Source organism: Protopterus annectens, chromosome 10.part0 (genome assembly GCF_019279795.1).
Source record: "Protopterus annectens isolate FY-2018-M chromosome 10.part0, PAN1.0, whole genome shotgun sequence".
Taxonomy (NCBI): Eukaryota; Metazoa; Chordata; order Ceratodontiformes; family Protopteridae; genus Protopterus; species Protopterus annectens.
In genome coordinates, this window is record NC_056744.1 from 1379871565 (window position 1) to 1379888585 (window position 17021).

Sequence of the window (17021 nt, forward strand, 5' to 3'; positions counted from 1 at the left end):
TTACTTATTTACAGAGCCAGGCAAAAATAGATAAGAACTGCTGATGTGAGGATGTTTCTAGGTCCAAAGACAAATACAAAATGCACAGACTTTCTCTGAGAGATAGTTCTGAAATTAGTAATACACATTCTGAAATTAGTAATACACATTACTGCTGGGTTAGCTGGATGACATCACTATTTAACAGCTCTGACTTTAATTCCCAGGCTATCAGAAACATAAATATTTAGCACCTTTGTGTCAAAAATACTTCTCTCTTAGAAGTTTTGCCTGGAACTGGAAGTCATAAAACAGTTAAATACTGTTGCCTTTGGCACATGTAATTATTCTGTTTCCAGAAAATAGAAAGAATCCTTTAGCTATAGATATCCTGTCTGCTAGCTGAAACTGAGAGACACCACAGTCCTAAACAATTTCAACTTATTTTCTTAGAGTTTTGCAAGTTAACTCTGTATGCTCCATTTTCTTACTATCAAAACATACATCTGTATAGGCACATAGCTCATATACATTTCTGGTCTTTTCCAGTAGGGTACACAGTGGTTACATTCTTAAAACTCAGTACATAACATACAGTTTAACCCACACTTCTGCACTAGCAGTTTAATATGCACATAACATATAGTTTTCTTACATTTGTAAGACAAGCATGCAAACATATTACTATTCACAAATAACATATAATTATTTACAAAATTCCATCTAGCTTGGCTGGCAGCCTTCACATTCAACAAGAAGCCCAGCCATGACCCTGGACTCCAAAATGCCCCAGCACTGCACCCAAAAGTGCACTCCCTCTCGAGCTCCTGCCATACTTCCTGCACGGGTCAAACTCCAACAAGTTTTGGCTTTATCCCCACCTGTGCAATTTAAATAAGGCTATTTTCCTGCTCTTTGCTGCCATTGGATGATTTCTAAAAATGCTAAGCATGGCTCAGCAGTGTCCAAACCTGTTAAGCTGAGTTGAGCTGTGCTTAAAGTGGCAAATGCTTAGCAGTGCTTAGCAGTGTGCAACTCCACTTAGCTGTGCTAAGGACTGCTTAGAATGGGACTGCTTAGCAATGCTCAGACTGGCTAAGCAGAGCTAAGCGTTCCTAAGTATTGCCCAGACAGGTCCTGTTTAAGCATTGCTCAGCTTGTCTTAGCAGTGCTTATCAAAATTTAGCTAAGGGAAACATCATTTCTACATGATAACATAAATATATCTTAAAATGAATTACTCATTATTGATACTTTATTTTTATGTGTTTCTATTTTACTTTAATTACAGTACTTCATGTGTGACTGAAGTATATTGGGCACTTGTTTTTAACTGCAGCTTTTCACCTGATATCTCCACTGACACTGGGATTCTGGACCAGCTGCACTAACCTAGTTGACAAATATCATTATGTAGGGCAATAAAAATAGAAATAGAAATGCTTTCCGATGTAAAAACTGAATGTTCTGTCATGGTAGTTGAACCGTGCACCTACTGCACACAAAGCAGTGGCTTTTACCATTCGGCTAACTCAGCTGTGAAGATTTCAGCTATACATTTCTATATAGCATTTCCTTATGTTTAGCCATGGCTGAGCAATTCGCTGTGCAAACATGCTCAGCTATGCTTAAACTTGAAAAAAAGGAAAAAAATAAAACAAAAATAGACATTAGAGGGGAAAAATCAAATTGAGACATTTACTTTCCATGCCGTACAGCACTCTGACAGTGCAGGGGGTGTGTTACAGACACTGTAACACACCCCCTGTGTGATATAAATGGAAATAAAATGTCTATATTGATGCATGTCTAATTGCAATGTCATTTTAAGGGCAATCTTGCAGATCAATGTGTGTATATTTCTTTAAGAAGCTATCCAAGGGCTTGCCATTTTGTAGTAAGCTGTTGAGATGTAAGCATGTATGTGTATAAGCTCTGTCTGTCAATCAGTTTGTTTATATTTACTGATGCTGCTATCCTTCCTGATGTGTTTCTATGTAATAAAGCATTTAAACAAGCTACCCCACCAGCTTGTCATCTATGTTAGAGGGACGAGTGACACCTTGCTTGAGTATGGGAGATATTAATAAGAATTTCCATGAAGGTGGAATCAGATTTGAGTTTTGAATCAGCAGAAATGATTTCCCTAACAAGGCAATTATATTAGGAGATAAAAGCTTATATAATTTTGTACTTAAACCATCTAAGCCCAAAGCCCTTCCATTTGTACTATTCTTGTAGTCTCATTAATTTCTTTTAAAGAAATTAGCTTACTTGAAACTTGCTGTTTACTGATCTTACTAGTAATAGTTTTGCAGACATTTTTCTATAATACTGTCCTCTTTTAGTACGTTCTTTCCTTATTTAAATTGTTGTGATAATTCTTAAAGATAGCTACCATTTCTTCTATATCTGACATTTCTTTCTTTGTTAGTGGATTCATAATATTATTTTTTGGCCTCTTTTATTTATTATTTCATTTTGTTAACCAATCTGTGTTGATTTTTTTTGGGGGTGTCATCACATTGTTGTACACTTTTAGTTTTTCTAGTGCTGTTTCTGTCTTATGAGTTAAATATTCTGATACTGCATTGCTAAATTTTTTTATAATATGTAAGTTACCGGCTCATTTTTTGTTTTTCTAGTTCTGCTTTCAGTAGTTCATACTGACTCTTTAATATTTCCTTATCCCATTCCCTAAACTTATTATAAGACTATTTCCCCACTTTCTCACTAATGTACATTTTTACAGCGTCCCATAATATGATTATATTTACCATTTCATTATCATTGAATAGAAGATATTCTTCAAATTGCTCACTAAGGTATTTGTTGAACTCTTTTAATTTTCTCATATATACAGATATGCTATGTACCATTTGAAACATCTTTGGTCCATTTTAAATGTATACATGGATGTGTTATGATCGAATAGAGGGTATGGGTAGTTCTAAAGTAATTAACTTTATTCACTAAGCCAAAGGAAACATAAACACTTTGATTCTGAGCTGTGTCCTAGATACATAGGTTTAATGAGAGAAAAAGAGTGATTTACACTTCTTGATGTTTTTAAACTTAAGCACTTATAGCACGTGATGCTATTGACATTTCTAGACTTTTAATTGCCAATTACTTTTCAGAAGGAAGTGTGTAGAAATACATATGGTCAAGTGTTATAATTCCACTAATTATGGTATTGCATACCCTAGGCAGATGTAATTGTTTCGGAACAAAAGACGCAATATGGAGATGATCCCTACACTTTGCAGTATGGAGGATGTGGTGAAACAGGAAGATACATCCATTTAACACCAAATTTCCTGTTAGATGACACATTGCTTAATGCCTATGGACCAAGAGGTAAACAGATAATTTATCTATTTTTAACATGTTTATGAAACTTCTATTAGTCAATAATTTTGAAACAAGCTAAAGGTGATTACCACTAACCCAAAAATAAAAATAACTTCTTATCGTTATACTATTGCCTTGCTTTGATTGATCTTTGAATTTTTTACTAGCGATTAATAAAACTGTTATACAGTTAACTTGTTATAGAATAAAAAGAACAGATTAATTTTTAGAAACAGAAAAACATGCTAAAACCTGTGTGACTAAATGTAAATTTCAGTAAAATGCCCTGTGATGCAAATTGCATAAATGTAATATGCAACTGTGTAGATTTTAGAGGGTTGCCTTAATTTTTTTCTGAGACTTTAGCTCCATGATTCCTAAAACTGCAAATTATTTTGAGCCATTGTGTGTTACCACCATTTAAAGAATGTCACTAATTTGCATATTTTCCCATAATTATTTTTGATTTGTCCCTGTATCTGGAGATAAACATGAGAACTGTGGTGGAGGATCATATGCATAATGCAAACTTGGCATGTTCTATTAAATTCAGTAAGCCTCTTAGCATGCTGAAATCAAGAAAATAGCATTCTTTTTATCATAATATAGTCCTTTATTATATGATATTGCAGGCCTACTTTTCTAAACTTTAAGAGCTACAAAACTGTAGAAGAAGGATTTAAACACTAATACTTTAAAACATTCAGCTGTGGATGAAAGGTTTAGACAGAGGGAAACCAAAAAGTGACTCTAAAAGCCTGTACAGGAAAGAATTCTGTAGACAAAAGATTTAAGGGGCAATTCAATAAACCCTACATGGAGTGATTCTCCATTTAGTAATAGTGTTGCGGCTGAATATGGAATATGGCTGCCGAGCAATCCAGGAAACAGGGCTGGGAGTGTGCATGAGTGTGCAGACACCGTGCAGTAGTGAGGTGTCCGCAGAATGCACCTCATCTGCTAGTGAAAACCATGCAAATGAGGTGATTTTCTAATCCAGCAAGCAGAATGGCATCTGTGTAGGTGCTGTGTCTGCAGAAAAAATGTATATGGTTGCAAACCATGTACTGGACTATAAAATTTAAACAGGGGCTGTAACAGCCCAAATAAAAGGTTGTATATGTGACAGTAGCCATGCAAATAGTGAAATCTATGGCAATTAAGTTGAAAAAGTAATGCAATATATCAAAAATTAAACTTGTTTTAATGCATATGCCACTTTTAAGTGTCATGCAGTGACACGCAAACATGCTATTTTGCAAAAAAAAAACAAACAAATAAAACGTATAAAATATGAAATATAAAGTATGCAAAGTTATTGCACTACAGTGGCCAGCATGCAGCATCATACAATGGCAGGTTATAGTGCTAGCTAAGGCGATAGGCCCTTGAGTAGTGCTGCTTCCAGGATATAGGCAATTAGGTGTATGTAAATGAGCCAGAGCTATTGAATCACAAAAAGGACCACTGTGTCTGCAGGTACTAACTGTGGTAGGGCTAGAACTATGTTGGTGTAGGCAGAACAGATAGGTACCATGAAAAGGTGGTGTGTCATGGCATATGTAAGCAGACTGGATTTTAGCAATGCCTGTTTGCACTCAGCTGAGCACAACTAAGCAGGGGTGTGTGTCTGGGTTGCTAAGCTATACTTAGCCCTACGGCACATGTTTTAGCTGGTTAAAGAAAATCTAAGCATGCCCATGTACAGGGTAGGGTCTAAACTGCTGAGCAATGTTTGCACTAGCTCTGCGGGTTTGTGCGGAGAGCCGCTGGGCTTAGAAGTGAAAGAAATTGGAAAAAAAATAAAAGGAAATAGACTGGGAAAGACAATCAAGTATTAAAGACTGATAAGACCTATTCCATTGACACTGGCCCATTCAAACACCACAATTATATACCTGGTAGGTGGATTGTGTCAAAGTTAGCCAATCACTCAGGCTGTATCTGCCGCACACCAGTATAGAGTATGCATGCACCCTTCAATCTGATTTTTCCCACATACTCTGCACCATTGGACATTTTTACTGACAAAATGATGGGCTGCTGCTGCTCTGCTACATCTGTATGCACTACAGGCTGAGGTCAGTGATGATGTGATGATGCTGACAATAGGCCTAGAATGAAGAGGAGAACAGTGTTCAGGTCCATGATAACCTTTCAGGAGCTGCATGATCTGGAGATAGTAGACTGCTACAGGGTAGACAGAGTAGACAGAGACATACTACAGGAACTCACTGAGCTCTGCCACGCTCACCATGACCCAGAGCCAATGGGGGGGGGGCACATCCCAGTGGAAACAAAGGTATGTGTAGTCTTAAGAATACTAGCTACAGGTACTTTCCAAAGACTTACTGGGGACATCATGGGGATCTCACAGGCATCTGCTTCCAGAGTACTCCACCAGTTTTTGGATGTCATGCTAACATACGCCATTGAGTACATTTATTTTCCCAACACCCCTGAGGCGAGAACCAGCAATATGCATCTCTTCCACCATGTAGCGCACTACCCAGAGGTACTGGGTGCCATAGACTGCAGTCAGGTGCACAACAAAGCACTACCCAGTGAGGAGGATTAAGTCTACATCAACCGCAAGGAGTAACACTCCATCAACTGCCAGGTCGTGTGCAATGCCCAGGGCATTATCATAAATGTGTGTGCTGGCAGTCCTGATAGTTATCAGGACTCCCACATCTGGCATGCATCACAGCTGTACTAGAAATCCTGAGTGGCCATCTACTGGGGGATGCTGACTAAACACTGGAATGGTGGATGATGACACAAATCAGCAATGCACACACACACGCACATATTGAAGAATGTCATAATGAGGCACACGCAAAACTAAGAATATTGTAGACCATGTGTTTGGGCTGTTCAAGTCAGTTCTACTGCCTTGACATATCTGGTGGAGCCCTGCAGTACTCTCCAGCCACATGTGCACACATGTTCATAGTATGTGCCATGCTACATAATATGAGCCTGTGAAAACAGCAGTAGAGGAACATCACAGGGGAAGGGACACACAGCCCCCCACCATTGCCAAGGTCCCTGCAGGAAAGGGGGACTCCGAGGAGGAACCCCCTTAACCTGTCCCTGTAGGAAGATGTAGGCATGCCCAGTATGCCATAGCCTCAGCAAAGAGGCAATGCATAGCACATGCACTGTCACCCTAGGCACCTAGGATCTGACACCTCACTCTGACTCACATACACAGTAAAAAGGATGACAGCCACATCACACTACCTGCACCTTTCCATGTGTAGGCTGTGTACTGCATGCATCCAACAGAGTCAGCCCTGAAGTACTGTTCTCTTAACTGCTGCAGGTACAAGGTAAGTCATTCTTCTTAACAACAAATGAATGGGGTAATACACTGTGGTAGCATATCTATGGTATTGGTGCAGGCATGCAAGGGAATGGAGTGGTCTACTAGAATAGCAGCAGACAACTGACAGCTATGTGGGAAAACAGGAACTCTCTGACAAATACTGGCTGTCCCAGAATATGTAGTGGGCCCCAAGCCAGCAAAACCCACTGCACTATATGAGGGACTTACAAACAGTGGGGTCATAGGACAGATGAATGGATGTCAATGTTGGAGTCCAGTACATACCTCTCAACCTCTTAGAGCAAGAAATCTGTACAAAGTCATAAATAAATCTGTCTCAAAGGCCCCAAAATATGGACAAGTTTTAAATATTGCTCTTACAAACCTAGAAAGTTGATTGAAAAACAGTTTTTGCACTACCATGAATTCTCTGAAGGGTAAGAAGTCTGAAACCCCAATGCCTGTCATTAGTTTCTAACTTCACTCTTTAATGATGTACCAGTAATTTTCCAGATAACCACAATGTTATGAGAAATGGACCCAAAATATGAGACAAAAATCTGGACATTCTGCAAAAATCTGTACACTTGAGAGTTGTGGTCCCCTACCCCTGACACACCCATGTTCCCATACAACTGCAGTAACATTTATGTTTGTTAGGTAATAGCAGCAGACCACACATTCCAAGGATTGTCCCAATCAACTTGCTGACGTTCCATTTCCACAATATGCAGGGGGTCAATGTGCTATGTATTTGTGTGGTTAATCGTGTCAGGAAATAGACAGCACTGACTAGTGGCTGTTGTGGCTTAGTGTGCTAAATACATTGTTGTGGTTAACAAGGTCCATGGTTTGAGACTGGCTTTGCCTACTATTTTTCATGTCAGCTACACCTATGGTAGGAGTTCTATAGACTGTCCAGAAGTCAATATTTATTACTGCAGGAAATCTGAACAATCGAGGGACAGGGGGCCACAGATATGGGCAGTCCACAGCTCTGAGTAAACTAGACGGTGCCTAGTAGAGCAGCAATATTAATACCCTGTCCCCATGTCTGGGCCTGTGTCTGACTGTTGTATATGGCCCTATCCAGATGTCTGGCTGTAACAGTTTGAGAGGTATGGCCAACATGTAGCCTTATAATAACAGTGCAACACAAACGATCTGAGGACCAGAGCAGATGTATGGGGTACAATGCTGTGCAGGTACAGTCAGAGGTGTGACGTCCATAACCCTGTGTGTGATGTTATGAATTCTGCCCCAGTCACACCATAACTGCAAATACATAAGAGCAACAACTGTGAACAAAGCCAGTGACTGGAGCAGAGCAGGACAAAGGCCCACATATAAGGGGAAGGAGGAACCACTGGCCAAAGACATGTAGAGTGTGCAGACTAGAACATGTAGTGCAGTGGCATGGGTTCCATGCAGTGTATAGAGTCAATAGACAGATGTCTGTTAACGGTTCCTCACATTAAGCTATACTGATCAGCCAGTGACATACCAGGACATCACAGTGCTCTGTAAAATGTACCTCACATATTATGCAAACCTCTGCTCAGTCCAATACACTCTGTACCCACCCTAGATATGATCAGTTAAGGATAGCAAACAGCCAAGAGATCCCTCAGCCAGTATATCAGTGAGGTGCTGGACTGTTTATACAGGTTCATCAGTCAATAGACTGTAGCACACAAAAAACACTGGACCAAAGTACAGGTAAGACTGGCCTGGAGTCCCACTGTTACTATTGATGGTCATACTGAGCATGCTGCTACACTTAGCTGCTTTCAGCCCTTGTCTGAAACCACATCTGACTATAGAACTGGGATATACATATATTCCATGTGCATACAGACACCTATGTATACCTTAACTGTCTCTCCTCAACCCCATCAGACCTGTTTACCCCCATCTATCTGTATGTCGTACATATAAGACCTATCTGGATCTGTTGAGTGTGATGTACATATAGATATATAGGTAACATACACAAATATATCATTTATAGAGAGGCAGAGACAGGGGGAGAGAGACAGAGAGACAGAGAGAGAGATAGTGTGTGTGTGAGAGAGAGAGAGAGAGACCCTGAAAAGCATTGAGTGATGTACTGCTGTAGCCACACGTACAAAAATTTTAACCAGTGTCATGTGCAACTACTGTGGTGAGCCCCATTGTGTAATAGTAGGTAGGGATGGGTTGTAATCTCACATTAGTCACTGTGTGTCTGTTTCTGTATGTATTACACATACAGCAGAATACACACGCTCAACAGGCCTATGTCTGTATAATGGTCACCCATGTTTTGGCCCTGTGACTAGTGTTCTTTGCAACAGTGGTCTCCCTGTTAGCAGCTAATGGTGTCATCCACCCCAACAACAGTGCCAGACACTCACCACTTGTGTAAGTCCTGTGGAGCATGCTATATGTACATTGTGCTATAGTGATAGTGGTTCTACTCCCAACAATGGCAACTCAGTGAGTGTGTGTGTGTGTGTGTGTGTGTGTGTGTGTGTGTGTGTGTGTGTGTGTGTGTGTGTGTGTGTGTGTGCGTGTGTATGTATGTGTGTGTATAAGTATATTCCCTTGCAGCTGCGTGTATTTCCTGTGTATGTATGTGCAATGCTAATACATTTTGAGGCCTCTTCCACCCTGTTAACCTCCATTGCACTACTTTCAGGGCCTGCTGATGTCATCCACCATAGATGCACTGTTAAACACTTTTCAGACAAAAAGTATATAGCATTTTATACAACTAGATAGGTAGGGGTTCTAATCTCAATACTGCCAACTGTGTCTGTCTGCTGGTTATATCATTTCAAGTCCTGTCTGTTGCACTTGCTGTGGTTATTTTATGTCCTGCCAACTGTCATGATAGTACGTGTCCCACATTCCACATTTGATAAGGTGGCAACCCTACTCTGTGTTGCCTATGTGTGTGACATATATAGACGTGTAGGCCCTGAGAGTAGCTGCTGCCCCAATGGCCCACATGTATCTTGGCACGAATGCTAACTGCCACCACCCACATATGTAGGTACTGCCTAAGGCTATAACAACTGTAAGTAGTGTGCTGTCTGTCATTGACCCACAAACTTATGTTAACACACTGCAATGTAGTCATACAGTGGGTATGGAATGGTGCCAAGGTCATGGCCTGTTCTGAATGCAGAAAACAGTACCATCATACATATGGTAAGGACATGGCCCTACTATTTCCCACATCAACAGCAACCCCATAAACACACAAACTGCGTTAACAGACCTGGGTACTCAGGTTGATAACACTGTTGCATTCAGTCATCAAGTAGTGGCAGTGGTCAGAAAAAGGCATAGTCGGGGTTCAGCACATAAGTAAAGGGACTGCATCCAGACAAAAGCTGGGCATTACCTCTGTACAGTCCTCAGTCAGTAGAGCAATACATTATTATTATCATGGCTGATCTGGTATGTACCTATGAAGACATCTGCACCAACTGGAAAGGCTATGTTAGCATCAACAAAGGTTATCCATGGCCTTCAATACCTGTTCCATGGAGACAGCCTTGAATCAGTAGTGTCCCACTTGTTATCAGACAGGCTGCCCAGAGGTGTGCTGTAGCATGCTTATATGGCATTGTTGCGCTCAGCCCTTCAACAGGTGCCCCATATATGAGAGTCTAACTCTGTGCACATTACCAGCAAGATAGGCCAGAATCACATATGCAACAGCAAAAAAGTCTGCTGGAGAGGCAGGCTCATCTTCCAGAGGCTGCCCTGTATCAGGAATGCACTTCGCATGCATGTCAAACAGAGTACAATGCAGACCCATATATGCGATGAATGAATGGGAAAACAAAAATCTGTTCTAGGGGTCCAGTGATAATGCCAGGGGCAACAGGTGCTGATCGATGATTCTACTGGGGATAAAGTAATGGATAGGCTTGTAAGGGGCCCAGGGCCAGTACTCTAGTAACCTTCTATGGACCTATGAACCTGCTATCCTACAAAAATCCCAGGTGACATGTTTCAAGAGTAGCATGCTGTGTCAAGGGGTATGCATGCAATATTACCCTGTCTGCCTCCATTGTACCTCACACACTGTTGCATGCATACGCACTTAGGAAAACATGCACATATATAGCCATGTCTATGCATTGCCACTACCCCATCATGAGCTTCTGTAATGGCAGCAGGTCCCCATGACTTAGACACACAGACACCTGGAACAGAAACAGAAAATGGCCTGTGAGACAATAGTCAGCGGTACTAACAGTAATAAAGCATTGTGGCACAAAGGTACATGCACTTTGATGTGTAGACATGACAACTTCCAGCAGACAGTACCTTAGAGGACATAACACTACTACACTGCAAACCGCCATTAAGTGTACTATCTTCAGCCTGTGCATCGGGCACATGTTAGTATGTCCTTGCATCGATGGTATGGATAACAGGGATATTGCACAGGTATCATCGCATGCACAGGGTGTGGTGTGGGGCTGGCAAAAGCATAGGCTATGCCATACAGTTGACATTGTGTATCTGGAAGGGTGCTGGTCAGCTGGGCCATGGAGTGGAGCTGTGCGTGTCTGTTGTTTACCTGCATGTGACAGTGATGCATGAGTGTGTGCATGCACACAGTCAGACCATGTGCTAGCCCTACATGAGGGTATGTTGGACAGCCATGGACTGTACATGGCAGAATGTACAGTTGACCATCTCTGGCCATGAACACAGGAACTGGTTCCGCCAGGAGTGGCACTGGCACCACCAAGCCCAGGTCTACACACAAAAGTGGACCAGCACGTAAAGAATTGCCAAATAAAAATATATTTATTCCATCAATGTTTCATCAATCCATACAAAGTAATGGTGGTTACCATTACTAAAAGCAAACCGGTTTCGGCTTGTGTAAGCCTTTGTCAATGCAAAAAATTGAAAAAGATCTCCACCATTTTGAACACTATTTATAGTGCAGCTCTTAAAGGAACATGCCTCCAAATCTTGCATATATGTAATATTAGTGGATTGAATATTCTAACTAAAGAAATCACTATCATAGAGAACCCAACAACATGTATATCAGAAAAATCATACTAATATAGATATATATAAGAATAAATCCATATATATATATATATATATATATATATATATATCTCTAGTGTATACATATTTATCTCCCTGCTGACGACAACTTATTTATACAAATATTGATATAATATAAAGACCATATCATACATATAAATATATAATATATATATATGATTAATATATAAAAGATTATCAGGTCTAAAGAATTCCAATATTAGTCACGAGCAAAAAAATAATTTTTATCTTGTTACATGAATTTGTATTCATGGCCCTCTTATAATTGTTCGAATATATTCAATCCCGGTCTGAAAAGACCCCCCAATTTAGTAATCCATTTGTTTTCCATATCATTAAGCTTTTGATGCCATCCTGCTTTGAAATTTCTATGTAACATGATCCTGTCTATAACAACAAATTTAAATGTGGCAGAAGGATGTTCCAAAGTATGTTTGCACAATGCATTTGTAATGCGTCTATTTCTGATTTCACTCATGTGCTCACCTATTCTAAGTTTGACTGGCCTCGAAGTCTGTCCAATATAAAATGCAGAACAGGTACACGTGGCCAGATATACCACCCAGTCTGAACTGCAATTTGCAAATATCCTAATGTCAAAGACCTGAGAGGTATTTTTGCTTGAAAATTCACTCGTTTTTAGCATATATTTGCAAGCAGAACAGTGGCCGCATGGAAAACAGCCTTTCAATATATCTCCAAATAGAGTAATTTGTTGTGGTATGTGTGGAGTGTATCTCTTATAATGGGTGAAATGTGAATTCAAATTTCGTCCCCTTCGGTAAGAGAATGAACATTGATCCGGTAATATTCGGTTCAAAATCTCATGTGATAGTAAGATGTCCCAATATTGATTGATGATGTCAATGAAACGATTTGTATTTGCCCCATAAGTTGTTACTAACCTTAAGGGTTGATTACATTGTTGTGCAGAATTTGCCACATTATTTGATTTATATTGCAACAGTTCAGAACGTGATAGCTTATTGGTTATATTCCTAGAAGTGGAAATGTTGTGTGCCTTAGAAGTAGAAATGTTGTGTGCCTTATAGCCACGATTGATAAATCGTTTAGATAAATCAACACTGAAATGAGAACACTCTTCCACGGAAGAGCATATCCTTTTCATCCTCATAAATTGAGATTTAGGAATATTGCGGATGATGTGGCGTGGATGACAGCTCTCAGCATGTAGCAACGTGTTATATTGTGGAAATTTTCTATAAACTGATGTAGCTAATGTATTATCCCAAAGCCTAGTTACCAAAACATCCAAAAACACAATACATTCACGTTCCATAGTAGCCGTAAATTTGATACCAAAAGAGCTTTCATTAAGATAGGATACAAATTGAGATAGTTCTTCCTTATTACCATGCCACACCATCCAACAATCATCCAGATATCTCCTCCAGATGTCTAGATGTGGTAAATATATGTTGTGTTGGCTGTCATATATGAATGTGGCCTCATAGTAACCCAAGCCCAGGGCCAGATGTCGTACTACTTGTCGATAGTGACTGGTGTCTGCTGGGTCTGTGTCCCTCACAGGACCACCCAGGACCACATACCCTTGGCCTGCCACATTTTGGTGTGGATAGAATTCTCTCTTTGGTAGTGCTGGTGGTACAGCTACTACAAGAGTGTGACTGTGCATGGCCACGTGAACTCTCAGCTGATGTTGTTGCTGACCTACGTCAATGTGTCCGACACCATACTCCCACCACATGTTCCAACCCAGACATTGCATGGTTGAGGACTAACAATGTCTCACCCCACCATCTATTACATCAGTGAAATGACATAAGGCATCACCAATGCCATGGAGGGTGTCATGCATACCAGGAAGTGTGGCATCCATAACCCTGAGCATCCATCTGGTGTACTAGTCACAACATGCCTGTGCCTCCATGACAGACCAAAACATGCATTGGGTGACACTTGCTGTGACACCTCTGATGTGCTGTATGGGCAGCAGTCCTCCTTTGAGCACTGCTGTCAGTCTTCCTGTGTGGGACCTCCCAACTCTCTGACTAAGGCTAGTGTCTACAGTCACAGATGCCATAGTCGACACACTCCCCTGTTCAATGCCACCACCCTCTGACTGCCCAATACCTGCGACTGCTGGGCACTGGGTATGTGTGGGCATACTGACTGTGTGTGGGACATTAGGGGTGGAAGTGGGATGTCAAGCAATGGACAGATTCTGCCCCCAACAACCCCACCTGTGCCTCACTATGGCCACCACCATCATCAGAGTCCAATGAGACACTGACATCAGGTTGTGAGGAGGGACACACTTCAAACCTCATGGTAACCTGTGAGATGAAGACAACATAACTACATTAATTCCTGCACTATAATATCTGCTGCTCTACACACACACACACACACACACACACACACACACACACACACACACACACACACACACACACACACACACACACACACACACACACATGTGAGGTGCCACAAAGGCATGACACAGATCAAACCTTCTGACTGATGCCATACACAACACACAATCAGAGCACAACAGACACACTCTGGACAGGCCCTCAACAACATGCAGTGCAGCTACAGCCACTTAATGTTGCTAATACTATATAGCTGTGAAATATGTGACAAGTCAGACTATGTGATGGACCTTCACTTAAAACACAGTGCAGCCGTTTACACAATAGTAATGCACCCCTGTATAGCAGACTGGCTGTACCATTACAACAATGCATGCTAATATGTTACAGCTCCTGCAAATATGCTTCTGTGATTACCAGTGTGATGCACTGCAGTGAACCCCACCACAAGTGAACATGCACGTATTGCAATATGGCTAAGGTTAACAGTAGTGTCCATGGCAAACTGGCTGCCCTTAACATGCCTAGGGTATAGATGAACCATAACAAGACAGTTCTACACTCACTGGCTACAGGATGATGATCCCTAGCCACACCAGAGTTACCTATGTATATGTGGGGGAGAGGTATTGTCAGCAAATACACATGTGGCATTGGTACAGGATATTATGTGCATATATCAACATGTACAGTACAAATTGTGATACAACCCACATTGCTGATATTCACAATATGTGTGCACATGTGTGCATTACAAAACCCTACCCACACATTCAGCTTGACCTGATGTATATGTATAGGTATACAGAGGCTGCCACTATGAATGCTACAGTATTAACGTGATGACCACCGGAGGTTTACCTGGATGCTCCTCGGCTGTGTAATCTGTGCCACCCACCTCCACAACATATGTTGTGATAGTTTCTTGTGATCTGATTGTGGCTGAGAGTGGGGGTTGTGTAGCAGGCCCTCCCCCGGTGTCAGCATGGTCCCTGGCCACAGATGTGGCCCTTTGCCATGCATGATGTATTATATCTGTAGCACGGTGTCAGACCTGTTCATAACTCCTGTCCTGGTTGTCCACATCATTCACTGTTCCTACAAGGTCTGCCCACAGTGCAGCAATTTCTTGCTGATTATGGCAGGTCCTTGTCAACAACACCCAGTGATGGGGTCTCAGGGCATCAATAATGGCTGCTGTCTCAGCTTTTGAGAAAGGTGGATTATGACGTCTATACATACCACATGAAAGACATGAAGAGGACAACACATCATAGGACTGCATATATTACTCACCATTATGTACACACCATGCACATCCACATTTGCCACCACTAACTACCACATCATACCTCATCATATAGCACCACAGTATGTATGTGGCTATCAGCAACATAGTGGCAATACATCATGCATTGCCCTCCTGATCCTGATGTTTCATGCTCTTGCTGCATGTGCTATGAGATGTTCAAATGTATCTACCTGTTGCACCTATTACTGCTTTTTCACAACCAGTCTACATGGTATGCTGTGGTGTCATCCTCCAACTGTTGTAGTAAGAAACTGTGCTGTAGGCCCAGCCCTCAGGACTCCCTGGCCCTCTTCTCTCAGATTCTGGAGTATATGGCTGGACAATGTCCTACAGTTACCCCTGCCAATGTGGTTGATATGGGTGTCCTCGTACAGTGTAGCATCTGTTTCATGTACATAGATGGACAACCATCTACAAACACCACCAAGCCTGCATGAACTTGCAGTTCATGACCTCTCCCTGTCAAGGCCACATATCTGTCCCCAAACAAGTTGTCAATACAATTAGTACACCTCACAAACCACCCACACCTACACAATGCACACACACATATGCAGTGGACCTTAACATACACATCCACAAGCAAAGGAGACCTCCAAGGCAAAGTCATACATGAACAACACAGCCATACGCAGCACATACCACACATGGCCACACACGTGTCCCACAGCTACGTAGATCTCAGCACATGTCACACATGTTACACATAGCAGACTCCATTGTGAGACACAGTAACATGCCTCTCACCTGGCTGTATACGTGAATGGTCACACTTACTTTTGTGTCAGGTGACAGACTCCACCATATCACATACATATTGCTGTCTCTCACTAACAGGTACTGTCATGAGTCTATCACAGTCCTTGTTGGGATGCGTGACCTCAGATGTATGTCCCTAGACTATATGCAGTGAGACATGAGTGAGCACACTGATTATGTGTCCCAAGTAGTTATGTCCCTAGCCTTATGCAGCATTCCACTGTCACCCAGACTGATGGCGCAATACAGTCAGGAAATGATTGACCTTAACATGTGTCCTTTTATCCTGTGATATTCTAGGGGGTTCCAGTACCTGTGAGCCTGGGATGATATGGTCAACAGACCACAACGTTCTGCAACAGATGTCCTCTATCTTTCTCAGCTGACCTTCAGGTATCTGGCAATGATTCTCGCCAACCCCATAGTGTCTTCATTGGGAAAAGTGGTGAAGTTATCACTACCAACATGCAACAGTCAGCAGAGCACACACTGAAAGCCATGCTGCTAAACCCTAGGCATCTACACATGACTCTGACCTCAATGTAAGCATTCATAACCATGGAAAATGATGACATCTGTGCAGTCACACACACACATGGTGCAAAGGTATGGAGAGCACCCCAGCCTTACCTTGTCAACCATCCCATCACACAGTCATACCCCAAAGTGTGGCCAGAAATGGCATGAGACATGTGATTTCAGTATATATGAGACACATACACACCTCCATGCTGCACAGGCAGTAAGATGCACAGGGGACACTGCAGAGGTAGTTCACCATTGGCATCTCACCTATTCAAATCATAGATAGCTACTGGCCACCACATGTGACCAG

At 41.6% G+C, this 17021-nt stretch overlaps 1 protein-coding gene across 1 annotated transcript in view; it reads left to right on the forward strand.

Moving 5' to 3' along the window:
• LOC122813606 (calcium-activated chloride channel regulator 1-like) overlaps nucleotides 1-17021 on the forward strand; it is a gene marked incomplete at its 3' end in the record, with an annotated part of 1902671 nt that overhangs the window by 623295 nt on the left and 1262355 nt on the right. Inside the window, 1 exon segment of the mRNA XM_044086018.1 lies at nucleotides 3189-3339. Within this exon segment, the coding sequence (XP_043941953.1) occupies nucleotides 3189-3339 (151 nt within the window).